The sequence below is a fragment of the Nomascus leucogenys genome, chromosome 10 (assembly GCF_006542625.1).
Source record: "Nomascus leucogenys isolate Asia chromosome 10, Asia_NLE_v1, whole genome shotgun sequence".
In the NCBI taxonomy this organism is placed as follows: Eukaryota; Metazoa; Chordata; class Mammalia; order Primates; family Hylobatidae; genus Nomascus; species Nomascus leucogenys.
The window spans coordinates 42481161-42507219 of NC_044390.1; the positions used below are offsets into that span (position 1 = coordinate 42481161).

Here is a 26059-nt window from a genome sequence, read left to right on the forward strand (position 1 = left end):
GGAGGCCGAGGCGGGTGGATCACGAGGTCAGGAGATCCAGACCATCCTGGCTAACACGGTGAAACCCCGTCTCTACTTAAAATACAAAAAATTAGCCGGGTATGGTGGCGGGCACCTGTAGTCCCAGCTACTGGGGAGGCTGAGGCAGGAGAATGGCGTGAACTCGGGAGGTGGAGCTTGCAGTGAGCCGAGATCATGCCACTGCACTCCAGCCTGGGTGACAGAGCAAGACTCCTTCTCAAAAAAAAAATTTTTTTTTAATGAGCTGGGTATACTGGCATGCATCTGTGGACCCAGCTACTTGGAAGGCTGAGGTGAGAAGATCACCTTAGCCTGGGAATTTGAGGCTTCAGTAAGCTATGATTGCATCACTGCAGTCCAGCCTGGGCAACAAAGACCCTGTTTCTAAAAAAAAAAATTTTGAATAGGCTGGGTGTGGTGGCTCACGCCTGTAATCCCAGCACTGTGGGAGGCTGAGGGGGGAGATCTCTTGAGCCCAGGAATTCAAGACCAGTCTAGTCTGGGCAACATAGCAAGACCCATCTCTACAAAAAATGAAAAAACTAGCAGGGCATAGTGGTACAACCTGTAGTCTCAACTACTTGGGAGGCTGAGGCAAGAGGATTACTTCAGCCCGAGTGGTTGGGGCTGCAGTGATCTGTGATCATGCTACTGCACTCCGGCCTGGGCAATGGAGCAAGACTCTGTCTCAAAAAAAAAAAAAAAGTTGTCAAAAAAAAAGGGTCGGGCTTGGTGGCTCACACCTGTAATCCCAGCACTTCGGGAGGCTGAGGCGGATGGATCACCTGAGGTCAGGAGTTCAAGACCAGCCTACCCAACATGGTAAAACCCCTTCACTACTAAAAATACAAAAATTAGCTGGGCATGGTGGTGTGCGCCATGTAATCCCAGCTACTCTGGAGGCTGAGGCAGGAGAATAGCTTGAATCCAGAAGGTGGAGGTTGCAGTGAGCCAAGATTGCACCACTGCACTCCAGCCTGGGTGACAGAGCGAGACTCAAAAAAAAAAAAAAAAAAAAAATTCCAGTTTTCAGTATCTGCCTTTCAAACCGAAAGAACTACCTGAGCATCTTGCCAGGAGATGAAAGTCATCCTTGGTCTTGTCCAGGAATTCACCCCAAACAAACAAAATCTCAATGCAGTTTTTAGAACCATCGAGTGAACAGAGTATCCAATTTCTCCAGTCACAGAGGTGAGGAGTGGAAAACAGTCTTGGGATTTGGTGACACAGGCCAAGTTGCCCTCCTGACTGATTGTGCCCCCACCCCACTACTGTCTTCTCAGGGCACCTTGCTCCACTCTAGACCCGCTCACCACTTAGTGTTCGGTGTCCATGGAGGCACAGCCTGCGTCCTGCTGAGCTCTGCTGCCTTCTGCTACATAAAGCATCATCGCAGGAAAAAAAATCAGAGGCTAAGCCTACAACCTCCTCTGTGGCATCTTTATTTTTCTATATGGGATGTGAACAACGTGAACATGGGTCAGAAAAGTCAGCTGCACAAAAACACTTCAGCCAATTGTAACACAGAGGGAGCGTAGACATGGAGGGCTGGGGGAGACAAGCCTTCCCTGCTAAGGGCTCGTGGTCCAAGCCCACCAGAGGACACCTGGGTGGTGTCGAGGACCATGTAGTGCCGGCTCTGGGGAGGAGGGACGAGAAGAGAAAGAGGAGTCACAGAGGAGGCTGTGGCTGAGCACGAGTTTACTGAACTCTGGCTTCGCGCTGCTGCTTGATGAAGTTGATGAGCCCGTTGGTAGAAGCATCATGAGAGGTCACTTGAGCACTGCCATCAAGCTCAGGCTCAATTTTCTTAGCCAGCTGCTTTCCCAGCTCCACTCTGCCAAGAAGGGAAGGGAAGAATGGTATGAGGAAGGCTCTAACGTTGCTACTGAAATCCCTGAGCCGACCCAAAGGTATTCCCGGCCCTCCCCTAAGTGAGCAACTCACCCCCACTGGTCAAAGCTGTTGATGTCCCAGATGATGCCCTGAACGAAGATCTTGTGCTCATACATGGCTGCAGAAGTGACAGGGCACGTCAGGGCTCCACAAGCCCATTCCAACCTACCCCAAGCCAGGACCTTTCCCCTACTCACTCACCGACCAAGGCTCCAAGCATGAATGGTGTGAGCTTAGTGAACACAATGGAGTTGGTTGGGCGATTTCCTTCAAAGACCTGCAGAAAACACCAATGTATGTCTCCAGGCGAGTCCTGATCCCTAAATCCCTTGAAGGGAAGCACACCCTACCCCAGAGGCTGAGACGTGCGGGTCTGTGAGGACAGGCCCTCTCACTCTGTAGGACAAGCCAGGCATGCCCCAGGCCCCTGCCTGGTGCCATAGCTTCACACCTCCAACTCCAGCATGCACTCCAAAGCCGAAAGCAGAAATGCTGACCTTATGTGGCAGCAGCCTCTCAAGGTCCTCTGGACTCTTGCCCGCGGCCTGGAGCTCCTTTCGGGCCTCCTCCGTCGATTTTCCCCTCATCAGGGCCTCTGTCTGGGCCAGGAAGTTGGCCAGGAGGATCTGATGAGCGAGACATCAGTTATGCTTGAGAGCACTGTCTGGGCTTCAGGCAGAGGGACAAGACCGCCTGGCACTTCTCAGCAGGGGTCAGTCCCAGCCTGGGTCACTCACTGTATAGCTCAGTTGGAGCGAGGGGGACACATCCGATGACACCACAAGGCAGGGAACAGTGATAACTGCTCTTTAAGAACTACACACCAGTGGCCAGGCGCGGTGGCTCATGCCTGTAATCCCAACACTTTGAGAGGCCGAGGTGGGTGGACCACAAGGTCAAGAGCTCGACACCAGCCTGACCAACGTGGTAAAACCCCATCTCTACTAAAAATACCAAAAAAAAATTTAGCTGGGCGTGGTGGCGCATGCCTGTAATCAGGCAGGAGGCTGAGGCAGGAGAATCACTTGAACCTGGGAGGCAGAGGGTGCAGTGAGCCGAGATCACGCCACTGCACTCCAGCCTGGGTGACAGACCTAGACTCCGTCTCAAAAAAAAAAAAAAAAGAACTACACACCACTTGCCGGGATCCTGCTCACAATTTTACCAACATCTATCTTTTAAGATCCTAAGAAGGTAGCTGGGCGTGATGGTGTGCAACTGTAATTCCAGCTACTCCGGAGGCTTAAGCACAACAATTACTTGAACCCAGGAGGCTGAGGTTGCAGTGAGCCAAGGTCGCACTACTGCACTCCAGCAGGGGCAACAAAGTGAAACAATGTCTCGAAAAAAAAAAAAGAAAAAAAAATAATACTAAGATCCTAAGGAGGAAAGGCATCATCGCCCTGTTCTAGTAGAGCCTTGGGTTCCGCAAGTCCACAGTGCTGGATCACAGAACTATAGACAGGAAGAATCAGAATTCAATCCAGCTCACTGACTCCCAAGATTGTGCTACCGTAACCCTGTGCTGCTCTGCACACCTAAGACAAAGCACAATAAATTCTCTGAAGGAGTTCGAGGGCAGCTTGGGCAAGATAGTGAGACTCAATCTCTACAAAAAATAAAAATAAAAAAATCAGCTAGGTGTGGTGGCGTGTGCCTGTTCCCAGCTACTCAGGAGGCTGAGGTAGGAGGATTGCTTGAGCCCAGGAGGGTGAGGCTGCAGAGAGCCTGACTATGCCACTGCACCCCAGCCTGGGCAACAGAGCAAGACTCTGTCTCTTTAAAAAAAAAAAAAAAAAATTAACCAGGCATGGTGCACATCTGTGGTCCCAGCTACTCAGGAGGCTGAGATAAAAGGATTGCTCAAGCCCAGGAGTTCAAGGCTGTAGTGAGCTATGATTGGGCCACTGTACTCCAGCCTCAGCAACAGAGTGACATGCTATCTCTAAAATAAAATAAAAAAATAAAATAAACAAAAGGGGAGATTTTCCTGGATTATCTAGTGGCCCCAATCTAAACACACTGGCCCTTAAAAGTAAAAGAGGGCCGGGCACGGTGGCTCATGCCTGTAATCCCAAAACTTTGGGAGGCCCAGGCAGGAGAATCACTTGAGCCCAGGAGTTGGAGACCAGCCTAGACAACATAGTGAAACCCCGTCTCTACAAAAAGTTTAAAAGTTAGCCAGGCATGGTAGTGTGTGCCTGTAAGTCTCAGCTATTTGAGGGGCCAAGACAGGAAGACTGCTTGAGCCTGGGACATCGAGAATGCAGTGAACTGTGATCATGCCACTGAAGTCCAGCCTAGACAACACAGCACGGCGCTGTCACTCAGGGAATAAAAGAAAAATGTAGAAGAGGAAGGTCAACAAGTCAGTCAGAGAGATGCAACAGAAGTGGCAAGACAGAATCAAAGCTTCAGAGAAGGATTTAACCTGCCATTGCTGGTTCTGCAGTGAAGAGGCCCGCAAGCTAGAGAATGCAGGTGACCTCTGAGAATCTGAGAATGACCTTCAGCCCACAGCAAGGAAGCTGGACTTCAGTTCCACAACCATAGAGAAATGAATTCTGCCAACCACCTGACAAGCATGGAAAAGGCTTTTCCCCTAAAGTCTCCAGAAAGAAACACAGTCCTGATGACACCGTGATTTCAGCCTGCAAGACTCTAAGCAGAGACCCAGCAGGGCCTGCTGGATATTTGAGCTTCAGAAACTCTTCAGATAGGCCAGGCGCAGTGGCTCATGCCTATAATCCCAGCACTTAGGGAGGCTGAGGCAGGTGGATCACTTGAGGTCATGAGTTCAAGACCAGCCTGGCCAACACAGTGAAACCCCCCTCTACCAAAACTACAAAAATTAGATGGCCATGGTGGTGAGTGCTTGCAGACCCAGCTACTTGGGAGGCTGAGGCATAAGAATCACTTGAGGCCGGGAGGGGAAGGTCGCAGTGAGCCAACATCGTGCCACTGCACTCCAGCCTGGGCGACAGAGCAAGACTCTGTCCCCGCTCCCCACCCCAAAAAAGAAGAGTGTTGTTTTAAGCCTCCATGTTTGTTGTCATTTGTTACGGCAGGAATAGAAAACTAACGTGATTGCCAACCAATGCACCAGGTTTTCAGAGGTCTGGATGCAATGTGAACCAGACCCTCCAGATGGGGCCAGATGGGGGCTCTTACCTTGTGATGCAAACCCTTCCGTATGGGGTGCTGGGTCTGGACCGGGATGAGGAAGTCACAGGGTATCATCTTGGTGCCTGTGAAGGACACTGTGGTCACCCACATGACCCCAGCCCATGGGAGCTAGCCAAATGGCCTAGAGGAGGGCACTGACCTAAGTGAGATATCTCTTCTGGAAGATCCTTTCCCTCCCCAACATCACCCTTCCCAGGCCACTGCGGCCTACCTTGGTGGATGAGCTGGTAAAAAGCATGCTGGCCATTGGTCCCTGGCTCTCCCCACACAATGGGGCCTGTCTGGTGGTCCACACGGGTGCCAGATTTGGTGATGTATTTCCCATTGGACTCCATGTCGCCCTGGAAAAGGAACAGAAACCCAGTCCTTGGCAAAATGAAAGAACATTTAAAAAGAAAGAAAGAGGCCGAGTGCGGTGGCTCAAGCCTGTAATTCCAGCACTTTGGGAGGCCAAGGCGGGTGGATCGCCTGAGGTTGGGAGTTTGAGACCAGCCTGACTAACATGGAGAGACCCTGTCTCTACTAAAAATACAAAATTAGCCAGGTGTGATGGCGCATGCCTGTAATCCCAGCTGCTTGGGAGGCTGAGGCAGGAGAATCGCTTGAACCCGGGAGGCAGAGGTTGTGGTGAGCCGAGATCTTGCCACTGCACTCCAGACTGGGCAACAAGAGAAAAACTCCATCTCAAAAAAAAAAAAAAAAAAAAGGGAAAAGAAAAGAAAGAAAAAAAACCCAACCCTCTATCTGCAAGTCTTGATCCTTCACACACTGTACCCAAATCCTGCTCCTTCCTGCACCATGACCAAGTCCTGCCCAGATGCTCCAGGCAGACCCACCCTGCCCTGACCCCGTGAGGTGGACCTGCACACATGTCCGCAGGCACGATCCCCTTCCTCCCCATACCGGTGAAAGCCTCCCAACCTTTCCAGCTTAGGCCACTGTGCAGGAAGGACTCATGCCCAGGAAAAGGTGGGTCTGGAGGTCAGGCAAGGTCCTCCCTAAAGACAAAATCGGTCACAAAATCAGCCCATTTCTTAAGGGAGAGCAGGCTGGGGTCCAGAGTGCACAGCTTCTTTTTTTCCCCAACAGACAGAGTCTCACTCTGTCACCCAGGCTGGAGTACAGTGGTAGAATCATAGCTCACTGAAGCCTCGACCTCTTGGGCTCAAGCAAGCCTCTTGCCTCAGCCTCCCAAGTAGCTGGGACTACAGGTGCTGCATCACCATGCTCGGCTACTGTTAGTTTTTGTGGGTTTTTTTGTAGAGACCGGGTCTCACCTATGTTGCCCAGGCTGTTCTTGAACTTCTGGCCTCAAGCAATTCCCCCCAGCCTCTGCCTCCCAAGGTGCTGGGATTGCAGGCATCAGCCACCATGTCCGGCTAAGAGTACAGCCTTTGAGGGCTGTCACCACAACTAAATGCTAGGCTTTGGGTACCCACCTGGGCCCTGGTCATGGCAACCCTCACCAAGGCAGCTGGGATTTGGGGAACCTTGGCCTCTCCTTCAATCACAGGATTTGCTTCCAGGTGTTGGTGAAGCCTTCTGTACCTGCCCAAAGCAACTCAAGAGCTGCTGGACAGGGACTGGCTTTGTACTAAACAAAAGCAAGGATAGGGTCGAGCACGGTGGCTCATGCCTGTAATCCCAGCACTTTGGGAGGCCAAGGCAGGTGGATCGCTTGAGGCCAGGAGTTCAAAACCAGCCTGGGCAACATAGTGAAACCCCATCTCCACTAAAAATACAAAAATTAGCCAGGCAAGGTGGTGCATGCCTGCAATCCCAGCTACTTGGGAGGCTGAGGCACAGGAATCGCTTGAACTCAGGAAGCAGAGGTTGCAATGAGCCGAGATCGTGCCACTGCACTCCTGCCTGGGAAACAGAGTGAGAATCTGTTCAAAAAAAAAAAGCAGGGACAGGTGTGGAAAAGCTTTCCGGGACATAATGTGACTAGGAGAGGGCCTGCTAAGCCTCTCGGGGGCTCTGGAGATCCCAAGGGAGAAGAGGGCCATGTAGTCCAAAGAGGCTACCACAGACTAGATACAGACTTGCTTTTCTGGAGGGATAAAGGCAGTACAGGCTATAAGGGATTCCAGCTTGCGGCCCCACCCTATGGCCAAACCCCACCTCCTCAGACATGGACAAACCCAGATCCTCATACCTGTACCAGATCCTGCCTCCCCAGATATTAACAGACCTAGGGCCTCATACCAGGGCTAGATCCTACGTCCTCAGACACTATGGTAGGCATGCATAGTGATGTGCAAGAAAGAAGTGACCCCAGCTGAGAAACATCACCTGAGCCAAGCCAGGACCTCCCTAGCCAGGACACCATGATCACCGGTCATGCCCCTCCCATGGTGATCAAACTCAGATGACAACCAACCTCAGTTACAAAGATTCATTCTGAGACAAGGGGCACAGATGGACCTCGGTCAGGCCCAAGGGCAATGGGGCAAAGAGCTCCTGGAGGAGCTGAAACCCAGGTTCCTAGACCTCCCAGACCCCCTACAAATCCTGCTGACTCCAAGGCCTGGCTTGGCAACTGGTACCTGCTGGAAGTACGCAGCAAAGCGGTGCAGGTACTGGTCATAGGGCAGCATGGCGTGTGTCTCACACCCAAAGCAGTTGATGTACCAGATACCCAGCAGGGCCAGCAAGACGGGGGCGTTCTTCTCCAGGGGTGTCGTGCGGAAGTGCTGGTCCTGAAACAGGAGCAGGGTGAGTGGGAGCTGAGCAGCTGCACGGGGAGGGGAGCGACAGGACAGTGGGGGAGAAAGCGGGGGACCAGGACCAACACACGCGCCTCTGGCCAGCACTTGGCAGAGAACCAGCCTCAGCACTCACCATCCAGTGAGCCCCCGAGAGCAGCTGCTCGAAGTTGTCAAAACCTGTGACACAAAAGCAGAGTCAACAGAAGTGGCCACACCCTGTGTCCTGTGGGCAGTGGGCACAGCTCCTTCTGCAACCAAGAAAGGCTGCATGGAGAGCCAGAAGACATGACATGGGAGGACTCAGGCCTAGACAAAGCCCCTCCAGTGAGAGGTGGCCCTGAGTGCAGGGATCTGACTCTGCCTAGGATAGGAGAGAAACAGGACTGCAGTTGTGAGGGACAAAGACAGGGGCCAACTTGCACACCTAGAAAAACCCAGACCTTCCTTCTGGACATGAAATAAATATCCCAGCCAGCTGCAGAGAGGCCAGCAGCCTGTGAGGACAGCATGATGTTCAGGGACACAAGGCCCCTACCCCGACCTTAGACTGCAACACTGTCTCCCACGGGGGCTGCAAGACACAGAAACACACACACTCACCCACGTGCAGGACAATGGAGAGTCCGATGGCCGACCACAGCGAGTAGCGTCCTCCCACCCACTAGGAGAGACAGGACAAGGTGCTGAGGGAGGGCCGGCACACCCCGCCCCCCACCTCCTGCCGGAAACCCTGTCCCTGGTCTTGCACAGGGGCATCTCAGAGGGCCCTGGCCCAACCCACCTCCAGGAAGCAAGGCAGCAGGCAGGTGCTGGCAACACGTGGGAAGACCAACAGGGCAGACTACACATGACTGACCACAGCCACAAGACAAACTGAAGAGCTTACCATGGTCTTCCCTGAGATGTCGGGCCCTGTCTCTGCAGACACCAGCAGACCCAGGGCCTCATACCTGTGCCAGGGCCCACCTCCTCAGACACGGACAGACCCAGATCCTCATACTCATACCAGATCCTACCTCCTCAGATATGGACAGACCCAGGGTCTCACACCCATGCCCAGCCTCACCTCCCCAGACACTGGCAGACTCAAGGCCTCATACCTGCACACAGCTTCAACTCTTTAGACATGGTCAGACCCAGATGCTCACGCCTGTGCCAGATCCTACCTCCTCAGATATTGACAATCCTAGATCCTCATACCTGTATGAGATCCTACCTCCTCAGATACTGACAGACCCAGATCCTCATACCAGGGCCAGATCCTACTTCCTCAGATATTGACAGATCCAGATCCTTATATCCATGCTCAGATACTACCTGTTCAGATACTGACAGACCCAGATCCTCATAATCCTAATGGGCCAGATCCTACCTTTTCAGACATGGACAGACCCAGATCCTTATACCTGCTCCAGATCCTACCTCCACAGACATGAACAGACCCAGATCCTCATACTCATGCCAGATCCTACCTCCTCAGATATGGACAGACTCAGATCCTACCTCCTCAGATATGGAGAGATCCACATCCTCATACCAGAGCCAGGTCCTACCTCCTCAGACATTGAAAGATGCAGATATATGATATGTGTACCAGATTCTTACCGCCTCCAACACTGACAGACCCAGATCCTCATGCCTCTAACAGATTCCTACCTCCACAGACATATAGAGACCATGATCCTCGTGCCTCTAACAGATTCCTACCTCCACAGACATATAGAGACCCTGATCCTCACACCTGTACTAGATTCCTACCTCCTCAGATATTAAAAGTCCCAGACCATCATCTCAGGGCCAGATCCTACCTTCTCAGACATGGACAGATCCAGATCCTAATACCTGCATCAAATCCTACCTCCTCAGACATGATCCTACATGAACAGACCCAGATCCTTGTATCTGTACCAGATTCCTACCTTCTCACACATGGAGAGACCCAGATCCTCATACCTGTACCAGATCCTACCTCCTCAGAGATGGACAGACCCCGATCCTCACATCTGTATCAGATCCTACCGCCAGACATGGAGAGACCCAAATCCTAACACCTGTACCACATCCTACCTCCTCAGACATTGACAGACACAGATCCTCATGCAAGGGTCAGATCCTACCTCCTCAGATACTGGCAGTCCCAGATCCTTCTACCCGCACCCAGGTCCTACCTCCTCAGACACTGACAGACCAAGATCTTCATGATCCTCACACCAGGGCCAGATCCTACCTGCTCAGACACTGACAGACCCAGATCCTCATAAGCCTCACACCAGGGCCAGATCTTACCTGCTCAGACACTGACAGACCCAGATCCTCATACCTGTACCAGATTCCTACCTCCTCAGACATAGACAGACCCAGATCCTCACACATGTACTAGATTCATACCTCCTCAGATACTGACAGACCCAGATCCTCATACCAAGGCCAGATCCTACCTTCTCAAACACTGAAAGACCCAGATCCTTATATGTGCGCCAGATCCTACCTCTGCAGACATGAACAGAGCCAAATCCTCATACTCCTGCCAGATCCTACCTCCGCAGACATGGACAGACCCAGACCCTACCTCCTCAGACATGGAGAGATGCAGATCCGCATACCAGGGCCAGGTCTTACCTCTTCAGACATTGACAGACCCAGATCCTCATGCCTGTAACAGATTCCTACCTCTTCAAACATGAAGAGACTCAGATCCACATACCTGTACTAGATTTGTACCTCCTCAGATATTGAAAGACCCAGATCCTCAAACCAGGGCCAGATTCTATCTTCTCAGACATTGAAAGACCTAGATCCTTATATCTGAACCAGATCCTACCTCCTCAGACATGGACAGACCCAGATCCTCACACCTCTACCAGTTCCTACTTACTCATACATGGAGAGACCCAGATCCTAACACCTGTACCAGAGCCTACCTCCTAAGACGCTGACAGACTCAGATCATCATACCAGAGCCAGATCCTACCTCCTCAGATACTGACAGACCCAGATCCCCATAATCTTAATGGGCCAGATCCTACCTTCTCAGACATGAACAGACCCAGATCCTCATACCAAGGCCAGATCCTACCTCCTCAAACACTGACAGACCCAGATCCTCATACCTGTACCAGATCCAACCTCCTCAGACATGGAGAGACCCAGATCCTCATACTAGCACCAGATTCCTACCTCCTCAGATACCGAAAGACCCAGATCCTCATACCAGGGCCAGATCCTACCTTCTCAGACATTGAAAGATCCAGATCCTTATACCTGCTCCGGATCCTACCACTGCAGACATGGACAGACCCAGATCCTCATACTCCTGCCAGATCCTACCTCCTCAGACACGGGCACACCCAGATCCTACCTCTTCAGACATGGAGAGACCGAGATCCTCATATCAGGGCCAGGTCCTATCTCCTCAGACATTGACAGATGCAAATCCTCATACGTGTACCAGATTCCTACCTCCTCAAACACTGACAGGCCCAGATCGTCATACCAGGGAGAGATCTTACCTCCTCACACACTGACAGACCCAGAACCTCATGCCTGTAACAGACTCCTACCTCCTCAGTCATGAAGAGACCCAGATCTTCATACCTGTACCAAATTCCTACCTCTTCAGATATTGAAAGACCCAGATCCTCATACTAGAGCCAGATCCTACATTCTCAGACACTGATAGACCCAGATCCCTATAATTTGCGCCGTCCTACCTCCTGAGACATGAACAGACCCAGATCCTTATATCTGTGCCAGATACTACCTCCTCAGACATAGACAGACCCAGATCATCATACCTGTACCAGATCCTACCTCCTCAGAAATTGACAGACTCAGATCCTCATACCACAGCCAGATCCTACCTCCTCAGATACTGACAGATACAGATCCTTATACCCACACCCAGATACTACCTCTTCAGATACTGACAGACCCAGATCCTCAAAATCCTAATGGGCCAGATCCTACCATTTCAGACATGGATAGACCCAGATCCTCATAACAGGGCCAAATCCTACCTCCTCAGACACTGACAGACCCAGATCCTCATACCTGTACCACAGCCAACCTTTTCAGACATGGAGAGACCCAGATCCTCATACCTGTACTAGATTCATACCTCCTCAGATATTGACAGACCCAGATCCTCATACCAAGGCCAGAGCCTACCTTGGTAGACATTAAAAGACCCAGATGCTTATATCTGCGCCAAATCCTACTTCCCCAGACACGGACAGAGCCAGACCCTCATACGCATGCCAGATCCTACATCCACAGACATGAAGAGACCCAGACCCTCATACCAGGGCCAGGTCCTACCTCCTCAGACATGGGCAGACCAAGAACCTAATATGTGTACCAAATCCTACCTCCTCAGACATGAACAGACGCAGATCCTCACACCTGTACCAGATCGCACCTCCTCAGACATTTACAGACTCAGATCCTCATACCAGGGCCAGATCCTACCTCCTCAGATACTGACTGCCAGATCCTTGTACTGGCACCCAGATACTACCTCATCAGATACTGAGAGACCCAGATGTTCGTAATCCTCATATCACAGTCAGATCCTACCTTCTCAGACATGGACAGACCCTGATCCTCATACTGGGCCAGATCCTACCTCCTTAGACAATGACAGACCCAGATCCTCATACCTGTATCCGCACCCAGATCCTGCCTCCTCAGATACTGACAGCCCCAAATCCTCATAAGCCTCATACCAGGGCCAGATCCTACCTTCTCAGACATGGACAGACCCAGATCCTCATACCAGGGCCAGATCCTGCCTCCTCAGATACAGACAGACCCAGATCTTCACACCTGTACCAGATCCTACCTCCTCAAACACAGACAGACCCAGATCCGCATACCTGTACCAGATCCTACTTCCTCAGAGATGGAGAGACCCAGATCCTCATACCTGTACTAGATTTGTACCTACTCAGATACTGACAGACCCAGATCCTCATACCAAGGCCAGATCCTACCTTCTGAGACATTGAAAGACCCAGATCCTTATATCTGCACCAGATCCTACTTCCACAGACATAGACAGACCCAGATCCTACCTTTTCAAACATGAAGAGACCCAGATCCGCATACTAGGGCCAGGTCCTACCTCCTCAGACACTGAGAGACCCAGATCCTCATGCCTGTAACAGTTTCCTACCTCCTCAGACATGAAGAGACCCAGATCCGTATACCACAGCCAGGTCCTACCTCCTCAGACATTGACAGACCCAGATCCTCATACCTGTACCAGATTCCTACCTCCTCAGATATTGAAAGACCCAGATCCTCAAACAAGGGCCAGATCCTACCTTCTCAGACATTAAAAGAACTAGATCCTGATATCCGTGCCAGATCCGACCTCCTCAGACATGGACAGACCCAGATCCTAATACATGCACCAAATCCTACCTCCTCAGACACGAACACACCCAGATCCTTATATCTGTACCAGATTCCTAACTCCTCAGACTTAGACAGACCCAGATCCCAATACCTGTACCAGATCCTACTTCCTGAGACATGGAGAGGCCCAGATCTTCACACCAGTACCAGATCCTACCTCCTCAGACGTGGACAGACTCAGATCCTCATACCTGGGCCAGATCCTACCTCCTCAGACACTGACAGATCCAGATCCTTATACCTGCACCCAGATCCTACCTCTCAGATACTGACAGTACCAGATCCTTATACCTGCACCCAGATCCTACCTCCTCAGATACTGACAGACCCAGATCCTCATAATCCTAATGGGTCGGATCCTACCTTCTCAGACAAGGACAGACCCAGATACCTATACCAGGACCAGATCCTACCTCCTCAGACACTGACAGACGCAGATCCTCATACCTGTACCAGATTCAACCCCCTCAGAAATGGAGAGACCCATGTCCTCATATGAGGGCCAAATTCCTACCTCCTCAGATATTGACAGACCCAGATCCTCATACCAGGGCCAGATCCTACCTTCTCAGACATTAAAGACCCAGATCCTTATATACCTGCTCCAGATCCCACCTCCGCAGACATGGACAGACCCAGATCCTCATTACTCATGCCAGATCCTACCTCCTCAGACACAGGCAGATCCAGATCCTACCTCCTCAGACATGAGGAGACACAGATCATCATACCAGGCCCGGTCGTACCTCTTCACACATTGACAGACCCAGATCCTCAGGCCTGTAACAGATTCCGCCCTCCTCAGACATGGAGAGACCCAGATCCTCATACCTGTACTAGATTCCTAGCTCTTCAGATATTGAAAGACTCAGATCCTCATACCAGGGCCAGATCCTACCTTCTCAGACATTAAAAGACCCAGATCCTTATGCCTACTCCAGATACTAACTCCTCAGACATGGACAGACCCAGATCCTCACACTTATACCAGATCCTACCTGCTCCGCACTGACAGACCCAGATCCTCATACCTGTACCAGATCCTACCTCCTCAGATACAAACAGAACCAGATCCTCACACTTGTACCAGATCCTACCTCCAGACATGGAGAGACCCAGATCTTCATACTTGTATCAGATTCCTACCTCCTCAGATATTGAAAGACCCAGATCCTCAAACCAAGGCCAGATCCTACCTCCTCAGATACTGACAGATCCAGATCCTTATACCCGCACCCAGATCCTGCCTCCTCAGATACTGACAGTCCAGATCCTCATAATCCTCCTATCAGGGCCAGATCCTACCTTCCCAGACATGGACAACCCAGAGCCTCATCCTACTTCCTCAGACCCTGACAGACCCAGATCCTCATACCTGTACCCGCAGCCAGATCCTACCTCCTGAGATACTGACAGACCCAAATCCTCATAAGCCTCATACCAGGGCCAGATCCTACCTCCTCAGACACTGAGAGAACCAGATCCTCCAACCTGTACCAGATTCCTACCTCCTGAGACATAGACAGACCCAGACCCTCACACTTGTACCAGTGTATCCTATGCCCTCGGACCCAGATCCTCATACCTGTACTAGATTCGTACCTCCTCAGATATTGACAGACTCAGATCCTCATACCAAGGCCAGATCCTACCTTGTCAGATACTGAAAGACCCAGATCCTTATATCTGTGCCAGATACAGTTATGCCAGATCCTACCTCCGCAGACATGGACAGACCCAGATCCTACCTCTGCAGACATGAAGAGACCCAGTTCTGCATACCAGGGCCAGGTCCTACCTCCTCAGACATTGACAGACCCAGATCCTCATGCCTGTAACGGATTCCTACCTCCTCAGAAATGAAGAGACTCACATCTGTATACCAGGGCAAGGTCCTACCTCCTCAGACTTGAGAGACCCAGATCATCATACCTGTACCAGATTCCTACCTCCTCAGATATTGAGAGACCCAGATCCTCAAACGAGGGACAGATCCTACCTTCTCAGACATTAAAAGACCTAGATCCTTATATCTGTGCCAGACCCTACCTCCTCAGACATGGACAGACCCAGATCCTAATACATGCACCAAATCCTACCTCCTCAGACATAAACACACCCAGATCCTCACACCTGTACCAGATCCTACTTCCTGAGACATGGAGAGACTCAGATCTTCACACCTCTACCAGATCCTACCTCCTCAGACATGGACAGACTCAGATCCTCATATCAGGGCCACATCTTACCTCCTAAGACACTGATAGATCCAGATCCTTATACCTGCACCCGGATCCTACCTCCTCGGATACTGACAGACCCAGATCCTCATAATCCTAATGGGCCAGATCCTACCTTCTCAGATATGGACAGACCCAGATACCCATATCAGGGCCAGATTCTACCTCCTCAGACACTGACAGACCCAGATCCTCATACCTGTACCAGATTCAACCCCCTCAGAAATGGAGAGACCCACATCCTTATACGAGGGCCGGATTCCTACCTCCTCAGATATTGACAGTCCCAGATCCTCCTACCAGGGCCAGATCTTACCTGTTCATACATTGACAGAACCAGATCTTCATGCCTATAACAGATTCCTACCTTCTCAGATGTGGAGAGACCCAGATACTCATACCTGTACTAGATTCCTACCTCCTCAGATATTGAAAGCCTCAGATCCTCATGCCAGGGCCAGATCCTACCTTCTCAGACATGGTCAGACCCAGATCCTCATACCAGGGCCAGATCTTACCTCCTCAGACACTGACAGACCCAGATCCTCATACCTGTACCAGATTCCTACTTCCTCAGATATAGACAGACCCAGATTTTCACACCTATACGAGATCCTACCTCCTCAGACATAGATAGATCCAGATCCTCATACCTCCGCCAGATCCTACCTCTGCAGACATGGACAGACCCAGATCCTCATACTCATGCCAGATCCTGCCTCCTCAGACACAGGCAGATCCAGATCCTACCTCCTCAGATATGGGGAGACACAGATCCTCATACCAGGGCCAGATCTTATCTCTTCACACATTGACAGACCCAGATCTTCATGCCTGTAACAGATTCCTACCTCTTCCGACATGGAGAGACCCAGATCCTCATACATGTACTAGATTCCTACCTTCTCAGATATTGACAGACACAGATCCTCATACCAGGGCCAGATCCTACCTTCTCAGATATTGAAAGATCCAGATCCTTATATCCGTGCCAGATCCTACCTCCTCAGACATGGACAGACCCAGATCCTCATACTCATGCCAGATCCTACCTCCTCAGACATGGACAGACCCAGATCCTCACACTTGTATCAGATCCTACCTGCTCAGACATAGAGAGACCCAGATCTTCACACTTGTACCAGATCCTACCTCCTCAGACATTGACAGACTCAGATCCCCATACCAGCACCAGATCCTACCTCCTCAGATACTGACAGTCCCAGATCCTCATAATCCTCCTATCAGGGCCAGATCCTACTGTCTCAGACATGAACAACCCAGAGCCTCATAAGGGGGCCAGATCCTACCTCCTCAGACACTGACAAACCAGATCCTCAGACATGTACCTGCACCCAGATCCTACCTCCTCAGATACTGACAGATCCAAATCATCATAAGCCTCATACCAGGGCCAGATCCTACCTTCTCAGGCATGGTCAGACCCAGATCCTCCTACCAGGGCCAGATCCTACCTCCACACACTGACAGACCCAGATCCTCATACCTGTAGCAGATTCCTACCTTCTCAGATACAGACAGACCCAGATCTTCACACCTGTACCACATCCTACCTCCTCAGACATAGACAGACCCAGATCCTCATACCTGTACCAGATTTGTGCCTCCTCAGATATTGACAGACCCAGATCCTCCTACCTGTACCAGATCCTACTTCCTTAGACATGGAGAGACCCAGATCCTCATACCTGCACCAGATCCTCCCTCTGCAGACATGGACAGACCCAGATCCTCATACTCATGCCAGATCCTACCTCCTCAGACACAGGCAGATCCAGATCCTACCTCCTCAGACATGGGGAGACACAGATCATCATACCAGGGCCAGATCTTATCTCTTACACATTGACAGACCCAGATCTTCATGCCTGTAACAGATTCCTACCTCTTCCGACATGGAGAGACCCAGATCCTCATACCTGTACTAGATTCCTATCTCCTCAGATATTGAAAGACTCATATCCTCATACCAGGGCCAGATCCTACCTTCTCAGACATTGAAAGACCCAGATCCTTATACCTCCTCCAGATCCTACCTCCTCAGACATGGACAGACCCAGATCCTCACACTTCTACCAGATCCTACCTACTCAGACATAGAGAGACCCAGATCCTCACACCTGTACAGATCCTACCTCCTCAGACACTGACAGACTCGATCCTCATACCAGCACCAGATCCTACCTCCTTAGACACTGATAGACTCGATCCTCATACCAGCACCAGATCCTACCTCCTCAGACACTGACAGACTCGATCCTCATACCAGGGCCAGATCCTACCTCCTCAGATACTGACAGATCCAGATCCTTATACCAGCACCCAGATCCTACCTCCTCAGATACTAACAGATCCAGATCCTCATAGTCCTCTTATCAGGGCCAGATCCTACCTTCTCAGGCATGAGCAACCCAGAGCCTCATATGGGGGCCAGATCCAACCTCCTCAGAAACTGACACACCCAGATCCTCACACCTTTACTCACGCCCAGATCCTACCTCCTCAGATACTGACAGACCTAAATCCTCATAAGCCCCATACCAGGGCCAGATCCTACCTTCTCAGACATGGGCAGACCCAGATCCTCATACCACGGCCAGATCCTACCTCCTCACATATTGACAGACCCAGATCCTCATACCTGTACCATATTCCTACCACCTCGGATATAGACAGACCCAGAATTTCACACCTATATGAGATCCTACCTCCTCGGACATAGATAGACCCAGATCCTCATACCTGTACCTGATCCTACTTCCTCAGACATGGAGAGACCCAGATCCTCATACCTGCACCAGATCCTACCTCTGCAGACATGGACAGACTCAGATCCTCATACTCATGCCAGATCCTACCTCCTCAGACACAGGCAGATCCAGATCCTACCTCCTCAGATATGGAGAGACACAGATCCTCATACCAGGGCCAGATCTTGTATCTTCACACATTGACAGACCCAGATCTTCATGCCTGTAACAGATTCCTACCTCTTCAGACATGGAGAGACCCAGATCCTCATACCTGTACTAGATTCCTACCTCCTCTGATATTGAAAGACTCAGATCCTCAAACCAGGGCCAGATCCTACCTCCTCAGACATGGACAGACCCATATCCTCAAACTTGTACCAGATCCTACCTGCTCAGACATAGAGAGACCCAGATCCTCACACCTGTACCAGATCCTACCTCCTCAGACACTGACAGACTCAGATCCTCATACCAGCACCAGATCCTACCTCCTCAGATACTGATAGACTCAGATCATCATAATCCTCCTATCAGGGCCAGATCCTACCTTCTCAGACATGGGCAACCCAGAGCCTCATACGGGGGCCAGGTCCTACCTCCTAAAACACTGAAAGACCCAGATCCTCATACCTTTACCCGCACTCAGATCCTAACTCCTCAGATACTGACAGACCTAAATCCTCATAAGCCTCATACCGGGGCCAGATCTTACCTTCTCAGACAGACCCAGATCCTCATACCACAGCCAGATCCTACCTCCTCACTGACAGACCCAGATCCTCATACCTGTACCAGATCCTACTTCCTCAGACATGGAAAGACCTAGATCCTTATACCAGGGCCAGATCTTACCTCCTAAGACACTGACAGATCCAGATCCTTATACCCACACCCGGATCCTACCTCCTCAGATACTGACAGACCCAGATCCTCATAATCCTAATGGGCCAGATCCTACCTTCTCAGACATGGACAGACCCGCATATCCATACCAGGGCCAGATCCTACGTCCTGACACTGACAGACCCAGATCCTCATACCTGTACCAGATTCAACCCCTCGGAGATGCAGAGACCCGCATCCTCATACGAGGGCCGGATTCCTACCTCCTCAGATATTGACAGACCCAGATCCTCATACCAGGGCCAGATCCTACCTTCTTAGACATTGAAAGATCCAGATCTTTATATCTGCGCCAGATCCTACCTCCTCAGACGTGGACAGACCCAGATCCTCATACCAGGGCCAGATCCTACATTCTCAGACGTGGTCAGACCCAGATCCTCATACCAGGGTCAGATCCTACCTTCTCAGACATTGAAAGATCCAGATCCTTATATCTGCGCCAGATCCTACCTCTTCAGACATGGACAGACCCAGATCCTCATACCAGGGCCAGATCCTCATACCAGGGCCAGATCCTACCTTCGCAGACATGGTCAGACACAGATCCTCATACCAGGGCCAGATCCTACCTCCTCAGACATGGACAGACCCAGATCCTCATACCAGGGCCAGATCCTACATTCTCAGATGTGGTCAGACCCAGATCCTCATACCAGGGTCAGATCCTACCTTCTCAGACATTGAAAGATCCAGATCCTTATATCTGCGCCAGATCCTACCTCTTCAGACATGGACAGACCCAGATCCTCATACCAGGGCCAGATCCTCATACCAGGGCCAGATCCTACCTTCTCAGACATGGTCAGACACAGATCCTCATACCAGGGCCAGATCCTACCTTCTCAGACATGGTCAGACCCAGATTCTCATACCAGGGCCAGATCCTACCTTCTTAGACATGGTCAGACCCAGATCCTCATACCAGGGCCAGATCCTACCTTCTCAGACATTGAAAGATCCAGATCCTTATATCTGTGCCAGATCCTACCTCCTCAGACATGGACAGACCCAGATCCTCATACCAGGGCCAGATCCTACCTTCTCAGACATGGGCAGACCCAGATCCTCATACCAGGGCCAGATCCTACCTCCTCACACACTGACGGACCCAGATCCTCATACCTGTACCAGATTCCTACCTCCTCAGATACAGACTGACCCAGATCTTCACACCTGTACCACATCCTACCTCCTCGGACACAGACCCAGATCCTCATACCTATATCAGATTCGTACCTCCTCAGATATTGACAGACCCAGATCCTCATACCTGTACCTGATCCTACTTCCTTAGACATGGAGAGACCCAGATCCTCATACCTGCACCAGATCCTACCTCTGCAGACATGGACAGACCCGGATCCTCATACTCATGCCAGATCCTACCTCCTCAGACACAGGCAGATCCAGATCCTACCTCCTCAGACATGGGGAGACACAGATCATCATACCAGGGCCAGATCTTATCTCTTCACACATTGACAGACCCAGATCTTCATGCCTGCAACAGATTCCTACCTCTTCAGACATGGAGAACCCAGATCCTCATACCTGTACTAGATTCCTACCTCCTCAGATATTGAAAGACTCAGATCCTCATACCAGGGCCAGATCCTACCTTCTCAGACATTGAAAGATCCAGATCCTTATACCTGCTCCAGATCCTACCTCCTCAGACATGGACAGACCCAGATCCTCATACTCATGCCAGATCCTACCTGCTCAGATATAGAGAGACCCAGGTCCTCACACTTGTACCAGATCCTACCTGCTCAGTCATAGAGAGACCCAGATCCTCACACCTGTACCAGATCCTACCTCCTCAGACAGTGACAGACCCAGATCCTCATACTCATGCCAGATCCTACCTCCTTAGACATCGACAGACCCAGATCCTCACACTTGTACCAGATCCTACCTGCTCAGACATAGAGAGACCCAGATCCTCACACCTGTACCAGATCCTACCTCCTCAGACACTGACAGACTCAGATCCTCATACCAGGGCCAGATCCTACCTCCTCAGATACTGACAAATCCAGATCCTTATACCGGCACCCAGATCCTACCTCCTCAGATACTGACAGATCCAGATCCTCATAATCCTCCTATCAGGGCCAGATCCTACCTGGGCCTACCTACCTCAGACATGGGCAACCCAGAGCCTCATACAGGGGCCAGATCCTACCTCCTCAGACACTGACAGACCCAGATCCTCATACCTGTACCAGCACTCAGATCCTAACTCCTCAGATACTGACAGCTAAATCCTCATAAGCCTCATACCAGGGCTAGATCCTACCTTCTCATACATGGACAGACCTAGATCCTCATACCAGGGCTAGATCCTCCCTCCTCACATATTGACAGACCCAGATCCTCATACCTGTACCAGATCCTACTTCCTCAGACATGGAAAGATCCAGATCCTTATACCTGCGCCAGATCCTACCTCTGCAGACATGGACAGACCCAGGTCCTCATATTCATGCAAGATCCTACCTCCTCAGACACAGACAGACCCAGATCCTACCTCCTCAGACATGGAGAGACCTTAATCCTACCTCCTCAGACATGGACAGACCCAGATCCTCATACTTCTATGACTCCTACTCCTCCGACATTGATAGACCCAGATCCTCATACCAAGGCCAGAACCTACCTTGTCAGACACTGAAAGACCCAGATCCTTATACCTGCGCCAGATCCTAACTCCGCAGACACAGCCAGACCCAGGTCCTCACACTCATGCCAGATCCTACTTCCTCAGACATGGACAGACCCAGACCCTACCTCCTCAGGCATGGAGAGACCCAGATCCTCATACTTGTATGATTCCAACCTCCTCAGACAGTGACAGACCCAGATCCTCATACCAGGGCCAGGTCCTACCTCCAGACATTGACAGATGCAGATCCTCATACCTGTACCGGATTCCTACCTCTTCAGACATTGCCAGACCCAGATCATCATATTCATGCCAGATCCTACCTCCTCAGACATGGACAGACCCAGATTCTACTTCCTCAGACATGGAGACATCCAGATCCTGCCTCCTCAGATATGGAAAGACCCAGATCCTCATACTTGTACGATTCCTAACTCCTCAGACATTGACAGATGCAGATCCCATACCTGTACCGGATTCCTACCTCTTCAGATATTGACAGACCCAGATCCTCATACAGGGGCCAGATCCTACCTCCTAGGACACTGGAAGACACAGATCTTCATATCAGGGCCAGATCACACCTCCTCAGATATTGACCGACCCAGATCCTTATACCTGCACCAGATCCCACCTCCTCAGGCATTGACAGATCCAGATCCTTATACTTGTGCCAGATCCTACCTCCTTAGACACTGACCGACCCAGATCCTATATGTGCATCAGATCCTACCCTCCTCAGACATGGACAGTCCCAAATCCTCAATACTGTACCAGATCTTACCTCCTCATACCCTGACAGACCCAGATCCTTATACCTGTACCAGATCCTACGTCCTCAGATATTGACAGACCCAGATCCTCATAACTGTGCCAGTTCCCACCTCCTCCGAAATTGACAGACCCAGATCTTCTTACCAGGGCCAGATCCTACCTCCTCAGAAACTGACAGACCCAGATCCTCTTACCAGTGCCAGAACCTACCTCCTCAGACATGAACAGACCCAGACCCTCACACCTGTACCAGATCCTACCTTCTCAGACATTGAAAGACCCAGATCCTTATACCTGCACAAGATCCTACCTCCTCAGACATGAACAGAACCAAATCCTCATACTCATGCCAGATCTTACCTCCAGACGTGGCAGACCCAGATCCTCATACCTGTACCAGATCCTACCTCCTCAGACATTGACAGACCCAGATCCTCATGCTTACGCCAGATCCTACCTCCTCGGTCACTGACAGAACCAGATTCTCATACTTAATACCAGATCCCACCTCCTCAGACACTAGAAGATCCAGATTCTCATACCTGTGCCAAATGCTACCTCCTCAGACACCTGAAGACCCAGATCCTCACAACTGTACCAGATCCTACCTCCTCAGATACTGACAGACCCAGATCTTCATACATGTACCAAATTCCCACCTCCTCAGAAATTGACAGACCCGGATCCTCATACCAGGGCCACATCCTACCTGCTGAGACATGGACAGACCCGGATTCTCTACCAGGGCCAGATCCTACCTCCTCAGACATTGACAGACCCAGATCGATCCTCATACCTGTACGAGATCCTACCTCCGAAGTCACTGGAAGACATGGGTCCTCATTCCTGTACCAGATGGTAACTCCTTAGACTTTGACAGACGCAGATCCTCATACCTGTACCAGATTCCTACCTCCTCCGATATTCACAGACCCAGATCCTCATTCCTGTACCAGACGGTAACTCCTCAGACATGGACAGTCCTAGATCCTCATACCAGGGCCAGATCTTACCTCCTTAGACATGGACAGACCCAGATCCTCATAGCAGGACCCGATCCCACCTCCTCAGATACTGATGGACACAGATCTTCATACCTGTACCCAGCCTCACTTCCCCAGACACTAGAAGACTCAGGGCTTCATACTTGTGCCAGATGCTATCTCCTCAGGCACTGGAGGCCCAAAGGCCTCACACCTGAGTCCAACCTCACCTCCTCAAACACTGGAAGACCCAGATCCTCATACCTGTGCCAGGTGCTACCTCCTCAGACACTGGAAGACCCAGATCCTCATACCTGTGCCAGATGCTACCTCTTCCGACACAGGAAGACCCAGATCCTCATACCTGTGCCAGGTGCTGCCTCCTCAAACACTGGAAGACCCAGATTCTCATACCTGTGCCAGGTGCTACCTCCTCAGACATGAGAAGACCCAGATACTCATACCTGTGCCAGGTGCTACCTCCTCAAACACTGGAAGACCCAGATCCTCATACCTGTGCCAGGTGCTACCTCCTCAGACACGGGAAGACCCAGATCCTCATACCTGTGCCAGGTGCTACCTCCTCAGACACGGGAAGACCCAGATCCTCATACCTGTGCCAGGTCTTACCTCTTCAGACACGGGAAGACCCAGATCTTCATACCTGTGCCAGGTGCTACCTCCTCAGACACTGGAAGACCCAGATCCTCATACCTGTGCCAGGTGCTACCTCTTCAGACACGGGAAGACCCAGATCCTCATACCTGTGCCAGCTGCTACCTCCTCAGACACTGGAAGACCCAGATCCTCATACCTGTGCCAGGTGCTACCTCCTCAGACATGGGAAGACCCAGATACTCATACCTGTGCCAGGTGCTACCTCCTCAAACACTGGAAGACCCAGATCCTCATACCTGTGCCAGGTGCTACCTCCTCAGACATGGGAAGACCCAGATCCTCATACCTGTGCCAGGTGCTACCTCCTCAGACACGGGAAGACCCAGATCCTCATACCTGTGCCAGGTGCTATCTCTTCAGACACGGGAAGACCCAGATCCTCATACCTGTGCCAGGTGCTACCTCCTCAGACACTGGAAGACCCAGATCCTCATACCTGTGCCAGGTGCTACCTCCTCAGACACGGGAAGATGCAGATTCTCATATCTGTGCCAGGTGCTACCTCCTCAGACATGGGAAGACCCAGATCCTCATACCTGTGCCAGGTGCTACCTCCTCAGACATGGAAGACCCAGATCCTCATACCTGTGCCAGGTGCTACCTCCTCAAACACTGGAAGACCCAGATCCTCATACCTGTGCCAGGTGCTACCTCCTCAGACACGGGAAGACCCAGATCCTCACACCTATACTAGATGTTACCTCCTCAGACACCAGCAGACCCAGGGCCTCATAACTGTAACCTGCTGTTACCTCCTCAGACACCAGCAGACCCAAGGCCTCATACCTGTACCAGATCCTACCTCCTCACATACTGGAAGACTCAGATGTCATACCTGTACTTAGCCCACCTCCTTGGACACCTCTTCCAGCACCACATACCTGTACCAGGCCTACTTCTGCAGACACTTGCAGACCCAGAGCCCCATACCAGTGCCAGGACCCACCTTCTCAGTCTCATACTTGTTTGTGCCCAGGTATGCTTCCTTGGACCAGCAGCTCTCCGCTCTTGGCTGGGTCTCCTCAGATATTAAAAACCCACAGCTACATTTCTGTTCCCCAGCCCACCTGCTTGAACAGTGGCCCAGTGCCTCATACTTGTGCCAGGCCCCACATCCTCAGATACTGACAGACCCAGATCTCATACCTGTGCCAGACATTCTTTGTTGAACAATGAAGACTCATCACTTTGTACCTGTGCCCATTCCCAACTCCTCAGGCAGTACTGACAGATCCAGAACCTTAGACCTGTGCCTCATCCCAGACACGGGACAGGCCCAGTGGGTCATACCTGGGCTTGACCGATCTCGGCCTATCACCTAGGCCTATCATTCACACTGCACCTTCTCAAGCCACACCTGCAAGCTCCACTTGGTGCCATCAGAATCCTCAGAACTTCACGGATGTCTTCCTAACAGCTGTTTATGGAGCACCTCCCATATTTCTAGCACAGGCAACGGACGCAGAGTGTGGGAGAGAGACGTACATCAAATAATCATGCCAATAAATGTGAAATTGAGAAACAAGTGCTCAGGAGAAATGGAACATGGTGCTGAGGCCACTTATAAAAGGAACCTGAGGGGTACTTGAGCCTTGATCTCAAGAACGAGCAGACATGACCCAGAGAAGCACTGAGGGAGCATTCCAGTAGTCATAACAGCACATGCAACGGTCCTGTGGCCAAAGCAGCCTTTCTCAACGGTGACAGAATTAAGGCCCACAGAAAATGATTTGAGTGACTTCTCAGTTCTCCCAAGGATGGTCCAAGACTAGTAACCTTCTAGACACGAAGGAGAGGTGCCCAC

The 26059-nt window shown here is 51.2% G+C and overlaps 1 protein-coding gene and 1 long non-coding RNA gene across 7 annotated transcripts in view; both read right to left on the bottom strand.

The window, feature by feature from the left end:
• Positions 1 to 1436: 1436 nt before the first annotated feature.
• The window catches only part of GPI (glucose-6-phosphate isomerase), a 48489-nt gene continuing 23866 nt past the window's right edge, over positions 1437 to 26059 (bottom strand). Inside the window, exons 10-18 of the mRNA XM_030820219.1 lie at positions 8415 to 8475; positions 7948 to 7991; positions 7653 to 7805; positions 5315 to 5444; positions 5089 to 5165; positions 2415 to 2543; positions 2119 to 2194; positions 1969 to 2035; positions 1437 to 1858 (exon numbers count right to left, since the gene is read on the bottom strand). Coding sequence (XP_030676079.1) covers positions 1723 to 1858; positions 1969 to 2035; positions 2119 to 2194; positions 2415 to 2543; positions 5089 to 5165; positions 5315 to 5444; positions 7653 to 7805; positions 7948 to 7991; positions 8415 to 8475 — 873 coding nt within the window. The 3' untranslated portion in view covers positions 1437 to 1722. The remainder of the gene's footprint in view (positions 1859 to 1968; positions 2036 to 2118; positions 2195 to 2414; positions 2544 to 5088; positions 5166 to 5314; positions 5445 to 7652; positions 7806 to 7947; positions 7992 to 8414; positions 8476 to 26059) is intronic.
• LOC115836953 lies at positions 10071 to 24729 on the bottom strand. Of its 6 annotated transcripts, none has more exons than XR_004031967.1 (6): positions 23870 to 24729; positions 21121 to 23164; positions 18222 to 18734; positions 17992 to 18011; positions 14835 to 15532; positions 10071 to 13746 (listed from the first exon to the last, which is right to left on the bottom strand). It is a non-coding gene; the product is annotated as an uncharacterized LOC115836953 (long non-coding RNA). The 6 variants fall into 6 exon arrangements; XR_004031964.1 differs by having other exon boundaries at positions 10071 to 13490; positions 13541 to 15532; XR_004031963.1 differs by having other exon boundaries at positions 10071 to 15532.